The following is an 18,436-nucleotide window of genomic DNA, read 5'->3' on the forward strand; positions in this document are numbered from 1 at the left end:
TGTAAAATCTAGCACGAGTTAATTTTATGAGATGTATACGACTCAATCCGCACGAGTTAATTTTGTAAAATAGATCGCTTATACGACCCAATCCGACATATTAAAAACTATTAATTTTTATGCTAAAAATTTTATATTTCATTTTACATATGAAAATGGTCTATCCAATCTCATATCACGGCCCAAGAAACTTAACCATCATTGAATACACAATTTTTTATACGATCAAAATGAAAGCATTCCAAAAGCAAGGCTAAAATTGATTTTTTTTTTCTTACTAAAATTAATTTTCCCAACAAACATATGTAAAAGGAGCATATTTCCTTGTATTTAAATAGATAATTTTTGGATGAATCCTATTTATATATATTTTCCTTTTAAGAATAATTATTTATATTATATATATATTCCAAAAATCCTATCAAATACGAATCGATTCCACAATACTACTATGGGCCCAGACTCTTCCCTTGTAATTTGTAATGTAAAAAGTATTTACATTTTCCATCCACGTAAAACTCAGTTCCTTGAATATTACCGCGTTGAATCTTCAACGCTTTTCTTTAACTACTGTTTTTTTTTTTTTTTTTTTTGGGTTCCTTCAATTCTCCGTGGAAAATAAAACAAACAAATTACGTTCAATTTTGTCTTCGTCAATCGGGTTTTCAAAGCCCGTGGTAAAAAAATTATGTGATCTACACGCCACAGCTTCCCCCAGCTCTCCCAGCTCACCACAGCACAAAAGTTGGAGAGAGTAGGAAAGAGAGGGCGGTATTTAGAGGGACCCTTTTCATAAACAGGGGGGGTTACCCCTCAAGAAAAGAATCCAGGGGAAACAATTCACACAAACACAACTACTCCCAAAAACTCAAGAAGTCACTGTGATAGAAAAAGAACCCATTTTTCATCTCCAATTGTGATATTATTTTGTTTTCTCTAGTGTCTGTTAGCGTATCATTTTCAGTTGATTGTTTAATGTGAAGGGGCTGTTGTGTTTAAGAGGAGAGGAAAAATTAGAGGCCCTTTACATTTCTTTCTTTCTTTCTTTCTTCGATGAGGGTGCAAATGGGGTTGTTTGGTTTTCGTTTTTGCTTGTAATTCTGCGTGTTTGTGTGTGAGTGGAGAGAGGAGGCTCAGGTTTTTGAGGTGTTCTTTCTTTTTGGGATGGATACTAAAGGCAGGCTTGTTGCTGGTTCACACAACAGAAATGAATTTGTGGTCATCAATGCTGATGATGTTGGAAGGGTGAGTGTTTGAAAAGATATCATCATCATGTTGTTTCATGGGTTCATCTCTCAAATGGATTGTACTTAGTGTCACCGTGTTTATGATAAATGTGGTTAATTTTGAATACAATTCACCATCTTCTCAATACAATTCAGTTTGTACAATTTTCCCTTCTGCGTTAAAACTGATACGATTTCTGCGTCATGTGAATGGCATTTCCCGAATTAGCTTCTTTTACCCCCTTTTTAGCTTTTCTAGATTTCAGAGCCGGTCAAAATTCTAGGTTCAGTTGCTTTCTTCAATAATTTTACATTTTCCTCCATTTCCACTTACTTTTGCTTCAAAATCAGCTGTGAAAATCTTGTGTTTTCTTGATTTGATAGCTCGTCCACATTTCAAAGATCCATTTTTGCAAATTTCAGGTGACTTCTGTAAAAGAGTTGAGCGGTCAAAATTGCCAGATTTGTGGGGATGAGATTGAGTTCACCGTAGATGGGGAGCCATTCGTTGCCTGCAATGAATGTGCATTCCCTGTTTGTAGATCTTGCTATGAATACGAAAGAAGGGAGGGTAATCAAGCTTGTCCTCAGTGCAAAATCAGATACAAACGCATTAAAGGTAACTAGTGCCTGAAATTTTCTCGACATTTTTTACTGCTTTTGGTAATTCTTTAAAATACCGGCCTACTTGACTTTTCAGGGAGTCCTAGAGTTGATGGAGACGAAGATGAAGATGAATTTGATGATTTGGAGAACGAGTTTGACTACAACAGCGATGAAAGGAGAGCCCCTTTGCATTTTTCTGAAGCAGGCCACTTTGCTCGCCATAATATTGGCCGGAGTGCTTCTGGGATCACCGTTCCCTCGGAAGCCGGCCATTCGAACCTTAACTCAGATATCCCTCTTCTTACTTATGGTCAAGAGGTGGGTTGGGAGTTCATTTTTCCTTCCATCTTTTTGTTTCTCGAGTATGGATTTGGTTTTGATCCGAAAATTTTACTCAATCTCGGAATCTTGATGTTTCTTGTCAATGTTTTTAAGTGTTTTGTTTTGAAAAGTTTACTGAAGTCTGAGTCTTTTTGAAGGATGATACAATTTCTGCCGACAAGCATGCTCTTATCATCCCACCATTTATGAGCCGTGGAAAGCGAATCCATCCGGCTCCGTTCACTGATTCCTCCATGTCTGGTAAGTTATCATAGAACTTGGTTTAAAATATTCAATATTTTACTTTAAAATTCTTTTTTTTTTTTGGGTTTACATATGTTACTTGCCTGCTTACATTTCAGTGCCACCACGGCCGATGGATCCGAAGAAAGACTTAGCAGTATATGGTTATGGTACCATTGCCTGGAAAGATAGAATGGAAGAATGGAAGAGAAAGCAAAATGATAAGCTTCAAGTGGTTAAGCATCAAGGAGATGGTGGTGTTAATGGAGATGAGCTGGATGATCCTGATTTACCCAAGTAGGTCCACTCGCTTTGATTGTTTTTTTCCTTTATATTCGGTATAGAAGTGTCGGTGGTTTGGCTTGTTATGTGATTTTTCAATTGATTCTAAGTTTTTTTAATAATGTATTAATGAGTGGTTGACTTGTTGCTGTAGCAACTACAACTACCCTTTCTTTTTTTCACAGTTGGAATTTAATAATAACAAGGTTTAATTGGAGAAATTATTAATTGTTGGTGTACAGAATTTTTTCCCACCCTTTTTTTCCCTCGGGAGAAGTTGATTCTCATATCCCTTTGCTGCATTGGCTGGATAGCAAGGCCAAGATTTTGAACTCAAAGTTCTAAACATTCTCCGGTGGCAGAAAATGGGAAAATTTTAATGGATAAAAGTTTAAAGTTGTAATAATGTTGGAAACGAACTCTTTGGAAGGTAGAAATTTCGGATAACAGTTGAAGTGATTACCGGGAAGAGGATTTTGGATTTGTTTGTCATCCTTGATCTCTCTCTATTTTGTGGACATATCAATCTTTAGTTGATCCGCTTATATGGAAAATTCAATAAGAAATTATCCAAGAAGTTTATCAAATACTGCGTTTTTAAGTGATCAGCAAATTAATTTGAATTGTACGTTATAATGAACAAGTCCTACTATTGTTAGATATACTTTCAAAGTAGAGATGGTTATTTCTTCCACTGAATAATAGTATGATAATATTTTTTTTAAAATTTCATTCCGATACGATTTTCAGGATGGATGAAGGCAGGCAGCCACTTTCCAGGAAGTTACCGATTTCTTCAAGCAAGATTAGCCCGTACCGAATCATCATTATAATACGGATGGCAATTCTTGGGTTGTTCTTCCATTATAGAATTCTGCACCCTGTGAATGATGCATATGGATTATGGTTAACATCCATTATTTGTGAGATATGGTTCGCTGTATCGTGGATATTTGATCAGCTTCCAAAATGGTACCCAATTGAACGAGAAACCTACCTGGATAGGCTCTCGCTGAGGTATATATCTATCTTTACATTTCCTCCATGCACTATCTGTTCCATTGCAGTTTGTTTTTATTTGTAAATTTACGTGGATTGGAAAACTTTTACTAGGTACGAGAAAGAAGGAAAGCCCTCAGAGCTAGCTCCTGTGGACGTATACGTGAGTACGGTGGATCCAATGAAAGAGCCGCCTCTTATTACGGCAAACACAGTTCTTTCTATACTTGCTGTGGATTATCCCATTGACAAGGTTGCATGCTATGTCTCGGACGATGGTGCTGCAATGCTTACTTTTGAAGCTCTCTCTGAAACATCTGAGTTTGCCCGAAAATGGGTCCCATTCTGCAAGAAATATAGCATAGAACCTCGGGCTCCTGAATGGTATTTTGCTCAAAAGGTTGACTATTTGAAAGACAAGGTCGAGCCAACATTTGTGAGAGAACGCCGTGCAATGAAGGTGTCCTTACTTTTTCACTGTAGCTGTTTGAGAAATTTTCCGTTTTTCTTAGTACACATGTTTTCTTTGTGAAACGTAGAAAAGATGCTCGTATTCCATTCAGTAAAAATACCCAGTTTTGGTTTTAGTCACTCGAGTACCAAGAAATTCTTGACATCCATTAAGTTCTGTTTCGGTGCAATTTTAATGGCTGCAACTTGTCTGCTGTGACTGCTTTCATGCAGAGAGAATACGAAGAGTTCAAAGTTCGAATAAATGGATTGGTTGCCACAGCACAGAAGGTTCCTGAGGATGGTTGGACCATGCAGGACGGAACTCCATGGCCTGGAAATAATGTTCGAGACCACCCAGGAATGATACAGGTATAATAAAAAAATCATCCTCTCTGTTATCCTACCTATTTGATGAAGACACAGCAACAGATTATTTACAAATAATGCTGTTTTTTTCCATTTCATTTCAGGTGTTCCTTGGTCAAAATGGTGTTCGGGATATTGAAGGGAACGAGTTGCCTCGGCTTGTATATGTTTCTCGTGAGAAGAGGCCAGGTTTTGAGCATCACAAAAAAGCCGGTGCTATGAATGCGTTGGTAATTTGATCTTGCTATTTCTCTTTTGAGATGAGTTTTTAACATATTAAGCTAACTTATTCATTCTCTTTGTTTTTCCCCTTTAATTGTGATTCCAGATAAGGGTGTCGGCTGTCATCTCCAATGCACCTTACCTACTCAATGTTGATTGTGATCACTATATAAATAACAGCAAAGCTCTTAGGGAAGCTATGTGTTTCATGATGGACCCTCAATCTGGAAAGAAAATATGCTACGTGCAATTTCCTCAAAGATTTGATGGAATTGATAAGCATGATCGATATTCGAATCGTAACGTTGTCTTTTTTGATGTACGTGCGACTCCTTATGTGAATATTGGATTGATCCTTTCATAAGTTTTATCTCCAGGAAGCTAATGTTCTCATGATTTCTAACAGATAAATATGAAAGGACTTGATGGGATCCAAGGTCCGATATACGTTGGAACTGGATGTGTCTTCAGGAGGCAAGCACTTTATGGATATGACGCTCCCAAGAAAGCGAAACCCCCTGGTAAAACATGCAATTGTTGGCCGAAATGGTGTTGCTGCTGTTTTGGGTCGAGAAAGAAGAACAAGAAAAAGGTGTCGAAGGATAAGAAGAAAAGTACTAAGGTTAGGGAAGCTTCGACACAGATTCATGCTCTAGAAAATATCGAGGAAGGAATCGAAGGTGAGTTGAAAATATCAGGTTGCAATAATTGCTCTTGTTGTTCTATGTAGCTGCATCGGTCCATTTCAAGAATCTGATGTATGCTTTTATTCTCCCTTTTTTTGGGCAGGAGTTGACAGCGAGAAATCATCCCTCATGCCCCAAATAAAGTTCGAAAAAAAATTTGGACAGTCGCCGGTGTTCATTGCTTCAACACTTCTAGAAGATGGTGGTGTTCCTGCCGGAGCAAGTTCCGCATCACTCTTAAAGGAAGCTATTCATGTCATTAGTTGTGGTTATGAAGACAAAACTGAATGGGGGAGAGAGGTATGTTTTCTCTGCAAATAAAATTTTCTTCACTACATTTTCTTACTTTTTTATGTTCTCACACCTCTATTCTTCCAGATTGGATGGATTTATGGTTCTGTTACGGAAGATATCTTAACTGGTTTTAAGATGCATTGTCATGGCTGGCGATCTGTTTATTGCATACCCAAAAGGCCTGCGTTTAAAGGGTCGGCCCCCATCAATCTTTCCGATCGTTTACACCAAGTTCTTCGATGGGCCTTGGGATCAGTTGAAATTTTCTTGAGCAGGCATTGCCCGATTTGGTATGGATATGGGTGCGGTCTGAAGCCACTAGAGAGATTTTCTTACATAAACTCGATCATCTATCCATTGACTTCCATTCCCTTGATTGCTTATTGTACCTTGCCAGCAGTCTGTCTCCTTACAGGAAAATTCATTGTCCCTGAGGTAAGCTCTGTTCCAGCATTGAGCTACTCTAGCAAACTTTGCATGCTATTTCAAATTTTTTTCCTGATCGTCATTGGATGCAATGCCCGATTAATACTAAATATGAAGGCAAGCATGCAACACAAAACATAATTTCCACGGTTCGGCCTTAATTATCTTACATCCACAGCACAATATGCCTCGAAGGCTAGAATTCTATTACATATTTGAAAATATTGGGATATATGTGGTATAACGTGAGAATAAATCGTATCAAAGACGAATCATCGTCTTAATATGATAGATTAAATTTTATAAAAGCAAACACTTCCTTATTATCTTTAGTGGCGTTGGTGCTGACATGTTTCTTGTTAATCTACAGATAAGCAATTATGCCAGTATACTTTTCATGGCTCTCTTTATATCAATCGCCGCAACGAGCATCTTGGAAATTCAGTGGGGACATGTTGGGATAGATGACATGTGGAGAAACGAGCAATTTTGGGTTATTGGAGGTGTCTCAGCTCACTTCTTTGCTCTGATCCAAGGTCTCCTTAAGGTCCTGGCCGGTGTGAACACGAATTTCACTGTCACGTCCAAAGCTGCAGACGATGGAGAATTTTCCGATCTCTATCTTTTCAAATGGACCTCATTGTTGGTCCCTCCATTGACACTAATGATCATCAACATCATTGGGGTTATAGTTGGGATATCGGATGCCATAAGCAATGGGTACGAATCATGGGGTCCTTTATTTGGCCGTTTGTTTTTCGCTATTTGGGTGATTCTCCATTTATACCCTTTCCTCAAAGGTTTCATGGGAAGACAAAACAGGGTTCCCACCATCATTGTGGTGTGGTCTATTCTTCTTGCTTCTATATTCTCATTGTTGTGGGTACGAATCAACCCGTTTTTGTCGAGAGATGGTATCATACTTGAAGTCTGCGGGTTGGATTGTGATTAAAGATGTCAAACATACAGCCTTCATCTGTTTATACGCGGAAAGTTTTCGTGGTAACTGCAGAAAACAGAAGAATTTCGAGGGGACGATCCCAATCTTTGATGAACATGAAGTGGAAAGATTTCATTTGAAGAAGGTATGGGGTGATTTGTGTGTAGATAAAAAAAAAAATTGGGATGCACACATTTATATTTGTTTTCATCAATTCTTTGGATAAATTATGTTGTCATGTGATTCTAAAAGAAAATAAAGTTGAGTTTTTTTTTTTCCATAAATTATCATTATATTACCTTCTTGCGAAGGGTATTCATACAAGAACCTTTTTCTTCTTGTTTAGACTCAAAGGGCTTGTTTTGTATCTCTCTGTAAAACTTGGATCTTTGATTCTGGCCTTTATTTTGTGCAGTATTACCAATTGTAGATGTACCCTCTGTTTTTGTAATAAAACAAGGCTTGTACAATGTTCTCTTTCAATTTGTATTTCAGAGAATGTTTTTTGTTTTTTTGTTGTTGGATAACAGAGTCAATGAATTTGTTATTATTGATTTCAAATCCTTTGCTCCAAATTCATTCTGACGGTCTTATAGATATTTATACGTGAGATTGTTATAAAAAATAATACTTTTTTATACGTTATCCAAATATAAGATATGTCTCACAAAATTAACCCGTGAAGCTGTTTCACAAAAAGTTTTTGTAATCCATTAATCTAAAGGCAAACGTCACATATTATGATAACGAATTTCCACTCCATGTTTTTACTGACGAAGATTTTGTTAACTCATAATTTCTATATATACGTTTTAATTAATACAATAAAAACATATAATAAATAATCTTTAAAAAAAAATTTGCTCACATGCTCCCCAAAAAAATAAAAAGAAAATAGTCAACTATTTTCTGTTTATGCAGGATATGTTAGTTCGATACTTTCATCATCAAAATATTGAGACCAATTTTCAATCTTTTATTTGATAGACAAGATTTCGTAAAGTTGTGTTCGAATTATTGATTTAATTATGTGTGTTACTTGGATAAACAAAAATCAAGTTGATTTTAAAATCAGCCTATATTAATTAGGTCGGATTTAAAATACACTCAAAGAGTAATAATCAAATCAAATCTATCCATCTCCTACCCTTAGGTCAAGGCAAACATTCTTGCTAAATTTTAGAGATTGTAGAACAAAAAATTGTATTCAAATAATTTCCAAATCAAAATAATAATGGAACGATATTAAAAAAAGTGGATAGCCTTTTTGGTATTGGTAAGTTGACCCTAGTGAGTGTTTGAGTTGTGGCCATTTATAAAAGAATGATATTATTGACACAATTCGGCTTGTTTGCATCTGCTTCAATTTCTGTCTCTCTCTTTCTTTCTTTTTTTCCTTTTTTTTTTTTTTTAAGGCATGGAGAGTACAGTACACCCGAGAAACACACCGAATATGGGTCACAAATCATCATCCATAATGGAGGGTTTTAAATAAGAAAATATAGCATACAAAATATATAAAAACTATCAAAACATCAATAATTGACCTCCGAGGTTAATTACACAAAGAATACCAATTCAAGAAAACACGACCACACAACAAATCAATAATAAGCATGTTAAGTTTGAGGGAAAATACAATACAAGGGAAAAGATAGAAAAAAAGCTATTTCCCCTCACGCTACATTAATAATAAAGAACAATATTAGATTGAGATCAAAGGACCAAATGTATCCTGAATATGCTGCCTAAGATTGAATATCAAACACATGGCATATTTCCTCCAAAGACCAAAAGCGACACCAGAAACAAGCATCTAGAAATGTTACCTTTTCCAAAGTGTGAATCTCGTTAACTGCCCTTATATCTGCTCATTGATATGCTTCTTTTGGAGTAGCATATGTCCCCTCAGATCCAATTTCCCAGCTTCCACTTCGTCTTCCCCAACTTGAGTGTCTCACATCTGATTGCATGGTGGGAACTCGTCTATCAGATCCAAACACAGAATCACCTTCAGAGGAATTGTGATGGGGATCGCTTCCTCTGCTACGTATGTCAGCTTCAATATCTTCAATGTTGTGACGCTGCGAGATCTTCAAAAGATCTCCACCAATATCTAGATCATCTTCCACTTTCATGCGTCGGTCCTCGCCAGCATCAACAGGTTCAGCATCCCGGGTAATAGGTAGAGGAGGCCTTTGTGGTTCCTCTTGTACAAATGCTAGGAAGTTGTTTTTTGAAGGTTTTACCTTCGTACAAAATACTTCCAAAAAGTTATTCAAACACCCACGATCATAAACATTGATTCTGTTATCAGCTCTATAGCGGAAATTTTCGTAGGTTGTCTGCAGAAACATATCATGATACAAAGAGAATTTGAATTAATTGCAATGGGGTGGAAGAACTATATCATGCAAGTATCACACATGATACGATAATGATTCTCAACAGCCAACATCAACAGAGAGTTGCAATAACTTAAAAGGGAAAAAGTCAAATGATGTAGAATTTTTCATTTTACATCAAATTAATAACATAGCTCTATCTCAATGCGGTGTTATCCTCAATGAACTTTTGACTGAACTTGGGAATGGTACTACTTTCTTAAGGATTCGTTTGGCAGTTGATATGTGGATGGAAATGAAAAGAAAGGAAAGAAATTTTTTAAAAATAGGTGGTTTGGGAGATTTGAAGGGAGGGAAAAGAGAGGAAGTGTGTTATTTTCCTTCCATTTGTGGGAAGAAATGAAGGAAATTTGGTTTTCTTTTCTTCTCCCTTCTTTTCTCTTCTATCCCTTTCTTTTCTCTCACAACTTCCAAACTAAGCCTAGGCGTTAGTAGCCTCCTTCGGCTTTTCTCTCTCCAAGCAATCCAAATCACCACCCTCATGCTTCCCTTCTTTTCCATAAAAAAAAGAGAACCTTGAATTCATTTTTATCTTCCTTTCAAACAAACGCCAACGGATTTCCTTCCCAACCCATTCAACATCATTTAATTTTTCATGTATAGAGAAGGATTCCAGAACAAGGGAACAAACCATTCAGCAACCAGCCACACAGCGATGTGCCGATGTGCTAGTAGCAATGGAAAGGCCAGAAAATAAAAAGATATCCATTTATGATTGACTGTCTAGGTATCAAATTCTGAAAAATAAATAGCACAAAATTTTCAGAGGACAGACTACATTAGCTCTTTCTACAGTTTCTTGAATAATCAAAACCAAACTCTAACCAACCGCAGATAATCATGTTTAACAACAAGCAATAAGAACAAAAAATAGAAAGGACAAATAGATCAAACTATAAATCCAACCTGATTCGAGCCTATTAGATAGAGGTGAAACCCGGTAAGTCCACCAACAAACCACAAGGAAATAAAACAATATGCCATCAGAATTACAGACGCCGGAGATTCTTTCATTGCTTTCCATACAGTCCCATGATAATCATCCATCAGAACCTTGATGTACAAAGCAGACATTGCAAACACGTAGATACAAAGAAGTGTAGCAGACGAGACAAAACAAAAGAAAAAACGGTAGTTTCGCTGCACATTGAAAAATTGTAGAGCCAGTTAGGGCAATAAATTAAAAAAACCAGTAAAAAATATGAAGACATAATGCATCTATGAACGAAAAGCAGGGGATCCAAATGTTAAACAGTCTCGTGATGAATTGTCATACCAATCCTATGCACTGGCCTACCCAAGGGCAGTGGTGATCAAAACGCTCCACACAATTGTTGCAAATGGAGCAATGTGAGCAACGAGGGGGACGATAGAGCATGCAAGTATCACAATATTTAACTCTGACAGGAAGTCCATTAACCATCACTTCTTTAGTTCGAGGAAACTGGACGCTTGGTGTCTGCCGGCCGCCAATCTCCGCTGATGCTGAATTGTCATAACGAAATTCTTCTTCAGGTGGATGTGAATTACGCGGTACAATACCTGGATCCCGAGCTGAAGTAAGGAGAAGAAGCACCAACACCTGTCAAAATTGGTTAAAATCTCATTATAACCTACAAAGATCAAACGTAAGTGGATTGCATAATTGGAATTAAGGCGACAGATAATACGAATATAGAAAATCCAAGGGTAATGGAATCAGTGCATAAGATATAGCCATATAGGCATATAGCTGGAGCCAATTTGCAATTCATGCACGATGACAACAGAACAAGAATTGTCCAGAAAATCATTTAATGATCACCATTGAGCAAGTATAAGAAATTGACATACAATTTAAGATATAATTTAAGCTAGCAATAGATGCATATAAGATATAGTGGATCTAACATATTCTAATCTTGTAAAAATTAAATACAGATGATTTTTGTTTACAAATAGGACTTTAATAGTAATAAAAGAATTGCTAAATAACTTGTCAAATATTGGGAAAACATACTACAGTGCAAAGTTAAAGAGAGGAGGTTTTGTTTTGTTTTGTTTTTTTTCATTTTTTATGTCAGTCAATCAAATGAAGAGTAGTGTAAATTGGGTATTTTATAAAAAGCTTCACCACGAGATCAAAAAGATACTTTTCTTTATGAGTGTGTGTGTGTGTTTTTTTTTTATTACAATGGAAAATTAAATGTAATTCTAATAAGGAGAACTTTTCACGCCAATGGGTACAGAGTATGTACTAGGTTATACTTGAGAAGATGCAGCCAAGCATCATTGGTGAGAAGGTAAATTAGCATGTCTCTGTTGGGCAAAGAGCATAGTGGGTATTTAGGTAATTTCACATATTGAAATACTATAGAGACCCAGACGGTTACTAAGACGGCACTGCTTATTATATATGTATAGATACATCAACAACAAAGAACAGGTGGATGTTTCAGTTTTGCAATGCTCGTAACTTTTTTCCTTCTAGCATAAAGGACCCTTACCACCAGCCTTCTCTGGCATCAACTATTCCTGCTAGCATGACAGCTCCCTTAGGTTCTAACTATGCTTTACCAAATGAAATGAAACATAACATAGTCTACAGGAAGTTTATGAAATATGACCAAATGAAAAATATGAGGATCGCTCTGTCAAAGGTCCACACTCCACACATCCTTGGCACTTGGAACAACTATGATTGCAATCATACAAAAATGCAGGGCAAAGCGCAACCAACCAAAAATTCAAAGCATGCCATATTAATTGAGAAAACATCTAAGAGTAAAAGAGTTTTGGCACTAACATGAATTGTGAAGACAATAGCGACAACCATAATAGCATATCCGGCATTGTACGAGGAAAACTCATGGCGAAGATGCCTTGCAACAAAAACACAAAAAACAGCGACTGGGCCAATTATTAACAATAAGGTGACGAGCAATGACCTCGCATCAGGGCCAAATATCAATCTCCCACCAAGGAAAAAGATCTGCAAGAGGTGGATGGTGAAAATTTATTCAATTTATAAAATCCAGAGCAGTACCAAAGTATTTATGAGAATTTACGAGTTACGACATATATAATATTTAGTTCCCACGCTTTAACCCTATTTAACTGTTTTTTAATAAACAAATATATCAAACCACAGTGGACGCAAATTCTCACTTTATACCCGTTGTGTTAAAACTCTATAACTCCAATACTCCATAGACCCACAACTGCAAACTTAAGTCATTAGCATGTAATGGATGTAAGAATGTGTAGCACTTCATGATTCGAAATGCATGTGAGCCCCAAATGTAGGTAATTACTATTACATAGTTGGCTGCAGTAAGGAAACCATATGCATACCAATGTCCCCCAAACCATCCTGAGATCTCATTCTCCATATATCAATTTAACATGAAATATCCCTCGAAGAAACAGCTTCTAATCCAAAATATAATGGTTGAGAACATAGAATCATTAAAATCCATTTTTCAGATAACTTTTATTCCAAGACATGTGTATCTATTGCCGTATTGAATCATTACTAGTATATTTGATCATCAAGAAATATTATCATTCAAGCCCGGACTCTATCTCAAGGAGTTAAGAAAATAGTTTTTCTCTTAAATGTAACAGATACATTAATATCTGTTGCTTCCCAAGTTTCACTTATTCTTTTTTCGGATATAGATTTAGACAACAAGGGGAAAGAAACAGCATGCATCGTCATAATACATATTAATTATTTATGAGACCTCAATAAAGCAAGAATTAGCTGTGAAAACTCCAGCATCAGAGAGAAAGTCGACACCCTTACATTTCAACTAAATTATCCAAGTTATCATGTTAAGCACTCTATAAAATCCAAAACTTCCTAACAGTGCTGGATAAGATCCATTTCCACTTAAACCAAAAATAAGCACAAAAATGAAGTCAAAAAATATATTTTTGATGCTAATAACACTGACAGAGGGAAAAACACAGTCGCGGTCTAAGCTAGAGTAAAAGCATGACATAAACCCCAGAAAATAAGAACCCAGAAATTTCAAAGTATGAACAAACAGTAAAAATACCCCAAAAAAATATAAAAGCGCAGAAAAAACAATCTCACGTTATTCCCCTTCCAAACTTCGTACACGCGCTTAGCCATTCAGTGGAAACAGCAGCGATGAAGAAAGAATAAAGATAGCTAAAATCACGCGGCCCTGATCTGTCCTAAGCTGGAAAGGAGTCCAAGATTTGGAACTTGCAGTGAATGGACATCTCGAAACGTTCAAGCACGAGCAGACACAATTGCACAAGTGAGCGATTTTCACTTTTCAGTAACAAAATTGGGGCAGAATTTTGAAGAAAAACGAGAGCTTTCGGCAGAATTTTTGAAATTAAAGTGGGGGGCTTGATAATCTTCTTGGCTTTCTGTGATCTGATGATGAGAGAGGGAGTGCGGTTTTGGAATTTTGGAAATCAGGGTTTATTTTTAAATTTTGGGAATGTTTGGGGAATAGGGCTATTTCTTCTTCTTTTTTTTAATAATAATAATAATTCTTAAATAATAATAATTAGAAAAAGAACAAATGCTTTCTTTTTTTTAAAAAAGTAAAATTAAAAAAAAAATAATAATAATAAGAATGAGGAACCGAGATTAGAGATTCCGGCCCCTACTTTGGATTTTTTTTCCAAAAAAAAAATATTATAATTAATTTACACATATACATTAAAATTAATTAAATTATCATCATTAATAAGAAATAAACTAAATACTACTACGCTTAACAATAATTAAAGTGAGTAAACTACAAATATATAGTTAGGAATATTACAAATAGATATTGAAAAAATCAACAATAAGAAATAAAATATTTTTTTGAAACGATAGATAATTAAAATTTATTAAACGTAAATAACACTAACTTGATCTGAAAATTTGGCTCGATTTTATTCTTGAATTTCGATAAAATATTATTTTATCATTATTATTAATATTTCTAAGTATTGATTGAATCATATTATTTATCGTTATTTTTATTGTTAATAATACTATTTTAGTTTATATTTATTAATATAATAATTTAATTGATTATTTACCATTGTGGTGTAAATATTGTAACGTTCTGGTTATTTATCAATAACAATAATCTAATTGATTATTTATTATTGTGGTGTAATAAATGTAACGTTTTGAGTTTTGACTATTGTAAAAACATGGAAGCTGCATTTTTCTCCACTTAAATTTTTTTTATTATTAAACTTCAAGTGTGAAAATTAATAATTCTAATCAAATTTCATATATTTTATTAATAACCAAGAACTATAATTTATTAAATTTTTTAAAAAAGTAAAAGGTGTTGCCGAGTCCGATAATTCGACCCCCTTTTTTTACTTTTGAAAGGGGGCTCCGGCCCCTTAGGAAGACACCACTTTATTAAACATTTTTCAAATTTTGTTTTTAATATCCTGTTAATTTATTATTATAGAATTATTTACATTTTTATTTAAAAACCGGGGAAAAGGAACCACGAAACATGCATTATATTTCTTGAGTAACACTTATGTGAGACGATCTCATATGGTAGACGAGTCAATTATACCCATATTTATAATAATAAATAATACTTTTGGCATAAAATATAATAAATTTTAATAAATAATCCATATAAGATACCCATTTCAAAAAAATGATTTGAGACCGTCTAATAGGAGTTTTGTCTTTTGGAAAAATTGTTATACATGGACAAAAATCAGGGCCAACACGAGTTCATATATTACAGATATTATAATTTATAAGTTGATTTTTGTCTAGTACATATAGTATTTGAATTATTTGTTTAATTTTATTGTTATTCTATTTGTGTACGAAAGATTTGGATGGGCTGACAATCATTAATTTGAATCACAATTATATATATGTGTGTGTGTGAAGAAGATTCACATTGTATATTAATTTTTAAATGGATTTAATTACTATCGCATTTGTAATGAGATGCAAACATATCGAGTTTTGAATGTTGATTCAAAATAATAGATTATGCGGATTACTTGTGCTTTGGCGAAGTTTGAACTGATGTACACATTTTTTGAGATTTTTGAAAATGGCTTTACACTTTATTATTATTATATTATTATGGACGGATTTTGAGTTCATCGTCACCACTATGTGAATGATCACCGTTTGTATTACAATGAAAGAAACAGTTATTTAAAAACTATCATTTGGAAAAGTCATTTTTTTAATTTCTCGTTTGCCTTTAATGTATCATTTGATGTAGATAACAAGAACATGGCCTCCGGTGTTCTTTCGTTCCATGCCCCCTACTTTAAACTCGTAATCTTCTCATTACAACTTCCGATCGATCGGTTACAACCATCGACCAATCTATGTTCGTTTTCGTTTTCAAAGTAAAACGTGTCATATCACACGTATAATCGTGTTCGTGTGTACTTTGTCGCTAGTATTGCTTATGGGACGGACACCAAGCATCAAATAATTGTGAAACCAGAGGGTTGTACGGTGTAGGAGTTGTGGTACAATGGCCAAATAATACGCGTGCAGTGAGCTAATAATACGAAATGTCCGCGAACATTAACTGGTGCCTGGTTGTTTTCTCGTCATGCACAACTGTCACCATTATTATATTATCGCCATTTTTGTTAGAATCATTCTTTTTGTGCTTAATTAAATAAGATTTTTAGTGTCACGTTGTAAAACAATATTAAAACTTATCTCCATGGGAAAGGCTCAAAAGCTGAGGAAGACATGCTTGCTGTAATGATACAAACAATAAAAGGAGCTTCTACATTCAAAATTGCTTGTTCTTTGAGAGCTAAGAAGATGGATGGATGGATGGACGAAATGATTGCAGCACAAGAAACTGAAGAAAAAAGCAACCCCAAAAATTTTAACAGACATGATATATGATCATTAGTCATTACATTAAGCTACACTCACGGGCTTCTTCGATGATCAAGAAAAGTGTGGATCGATCATTCAAGATCGAGAATACCGAAATTGGAGAGGAGGATTTTAACTTGATCCACAAAGTCTGAGCCTGTGGCATACTCTGTTAACATTCCAACAGCAAAGCCAAACATAGCCCATCTGTTCCAGCAACCCAATATTTTCAACTCAGAAACAACAATCTGTTACAGATGCTAACGGCAAAGAAGCCAGGAAACAGAAAACAATAGTAGAGTATAAATTTAAGTGACTTTTTCTTAAAAGAAATAAAGTTCATTGACAATGATACAACCAGATGAAACACAACGTGGGTAGCTAATTAGCTATTTAGGTTCAAATGTTTATTCATCAAGCCAATCTTCGATGATGAGGTGAAGTTGAATGGTTCAACGCTTCGACTACTCGGAACTTAGAATGTTTGATAGCAGGATCTTTTCTAAGAAAATGTGTTCATTAAAAAGACAAGTGTATTTGTCAAAAGAAACAGTAGTTGGTTCGACTTTCAGTTTTTAAGAAACTCTTTCAAAACAGAGAAGGTAGAAAATATGTTTTTTCGGGTCTGCTTCTGTTTTTCCCCCTAAAAAGCATTTGAAAAAGCCCTGTTTCAGAAGAAAGGGATCATAAAAAGAAAGATGAGAGTTGATAAATTATCTCAAGAATTCATCTTTGGATTGTTGAGTAAAAAACGACTTCCGCTAAAGTCTCAAGAGAAGGAGCTGATGCTAAGGCAAACAAAATCTGTGCTTGTCCGGTCTGTTTCTTGAGTAAATGTGTTAAAGAAATAGACTTGTACCTAACTCAATCCAAAATCTAGCTCAAAGAGAGTGATTTGTCTTTGTCTATATATTGGACTCCCAAGATATTTACCCAACTGATGTTGAAACCGACGTTGGACACAATTAACACACCGACAAAATGCATGTCAACAAAAGTAAAAAAATCATAAAGAACAGATTTTTTTTCTACTATGCTGTGAGAAGATTCAGAAACCAAAGCTCGCTATGCTGTGTTTCTGAATTCTGATCAAATTTAGGCGTGCTCATCATTCTACCAAATATATTTCCAGAGTAAATATGTCGTTAATCTTTCACAAAACTACAGGTGGGCTTGTGTGGCTACCAACCCGAAATTTCATTTGAGATCACAAATCAGCTCAACAAGCAATTATATGGTGCCTAATAAGGCTGAGAGGATATCCATTCCAACTTCCAAGGATTTAAAACTATACCATAATCACTCTAATCATGCCAATTTAAATCCAAATCAACCAAGAAAAAACGAATCAAGATAGAACAGATGAAACCATTATCCAGAATCCAAATATAAACCCAAAATTAAAAAGAGACGAGGGGTTCAATAAAAGAACTCCCCGATTACCTGCCGTTGCTTATTTCATTCTTGCCAATGAACCCAAAGAAGGGACCTTGATCAGCCTCCTCAAGCTTCTTCTCCTTGAAATATTCTTGAAGTTCTTTAGCCCTCTGCCTCTGAAACTCCAAAGTGATCACATTATTGCCCCCCACACCACTGTCGACAGCCTTCTTGGGAGCAGCACTCGGCGGCGGAGCGGCTTCCGGAGGAGACGGTGGGACAGGCTTTACGGGTGCAGGAGCCACTGGTCTTCTCAAAGGGCCTTCGGACTGGGAGCTCTTTACGGTAAATTTGACAGTTGATGGCGAAGAAGAAAAAGAAGAAGAAGAAGAAGAAGAAGAAGAAGAAGAGGAAGACAGTGAGTTGGGAGATGGAGGGTTGCGGAGCTTGATGCATGAAAATGGAGGTGGCGATGCCAGTGACATTTTTCCCCCTGCCACAGATTGAAATTCTCTGAACAATTTGACTGTTTTTCTTGTTATATGTTATTTTCTATTTTTGTGTGGTTCATAAGTTCGGAGAAGATCGTTGCATTCGTGATGGTTTCGGAGGATTTGGATAAGTTGACATGACCATTTTATTATTGCATGTATATATATACACACACACGCGATCATATGTTAATTTTTTATTAAAAAACTATAGGAGAATATATCATTTAATTTTCATTA

The 18,436-nt window shown here is 35.5% G+C and overlaps 3 protein-coding genes across 3 annotated transcripts; 1 reads left to right on the plus strand and 2 right to left on the minus strand.

Moving 5' to 3' along the window:
* Positions 1-686: 686 nt before the first annotated feature.
* LOC140880663 (cellulose synthase A catalytic subunit 2 [UDP-forming]-like) lies at positions 687-7,567 on the plus strand. Its single transcript, XM_073285293.1, has 14 exons — positions 687-1,245; positions 1,650-1,845; positions 1,927-2,150; positions 2,312-2,414; positions 2,516-2,693; positions 3,429-3,695; positions 3,792-4,137; positions 4,362-4,499; positions 4,601-4,726; positions 4,825-5,037; positions 5,125-5,398; positions 5,508-5,704; positions 5,783-6,133; positions 6,495-7,567. The coding sequence occupies exons 1-14, from the start codon at positions 1,165-1,167 to the stop codon at positions 7,074-7,076; spliced, it is 3,276 nt and encodes a 1,091-aa protein (XP_073141394.1). The 5' UTR covers positions 687-1,164; the 3' UTR covers positions 7,077-7,567.
* A 1,074-nt stretch (positions 7,568-8,641) lies between these two features.
* Positions 8,642-13,908, minus strand: LOC140879473 (protein S-acyltransferase 8). Its single transcript, XM_073283179.1, has 5 exons — positions 13,551-13,908; positions 12,255-12,440; positions 10,746-11,051; positions 10,376-10,609; positions 8,642-9,409 (listed from the first exon to the last, which is right to left on the minus strand). The coding sequence occupies exons 1-5, from the start codon at positions 13,587-13,589 to the stop codon at positions 8,936-8,938; spliced, it is 1,239 nt and encodes a 412-aa protein (XP_073139280.1). The 5' UTR covers positions 13,590-13,908; the 3' UTR covers positions 8,642-8,935.
* A 2,401-nt stretch (positions 13,909-16,309) lies between these two features.
* Positions 16,310-18,307, minus strand: LOC140883601 (light-harvesting complex-like protein OHP2, chloroplastic). Its single transcript, XM_073290141.1, has 2 exons — positions 17,772-18,307; positions 16,310-16,535 (listed from the first exon to the last, which is right to left on the minus strand). The coding sequence occupies exons 1-2, from the start codon at positions 18,188-18,190 to the stop codon at positions 16,421-16,423; spliced, it is 534 nt and encodes a 177-aa protein (XP_073146242.1). The 5' UTR covers positions 18,191-18,307; the 3' UTR covers positions 16,310-16,420.
* Positions 18,308-18,436: the final 129 nt, after the last annotated feature.

Source organism: Henckelia pumila, chromosome 2 (assembly GCF_033568475.1).
Source record: "Henckelia pumila isolate YLH828 chromosome 2, ASM3356847v2, whole genome shotgun sequence".
Classification (NCBI taxonomy): domain Eukaryota; kingdom Viridiplantae; phylum Streptophyta; class Magnoliopsida; order Lamiales; family Gesneriaceae; genus Henckelia; species Henckelia pumila.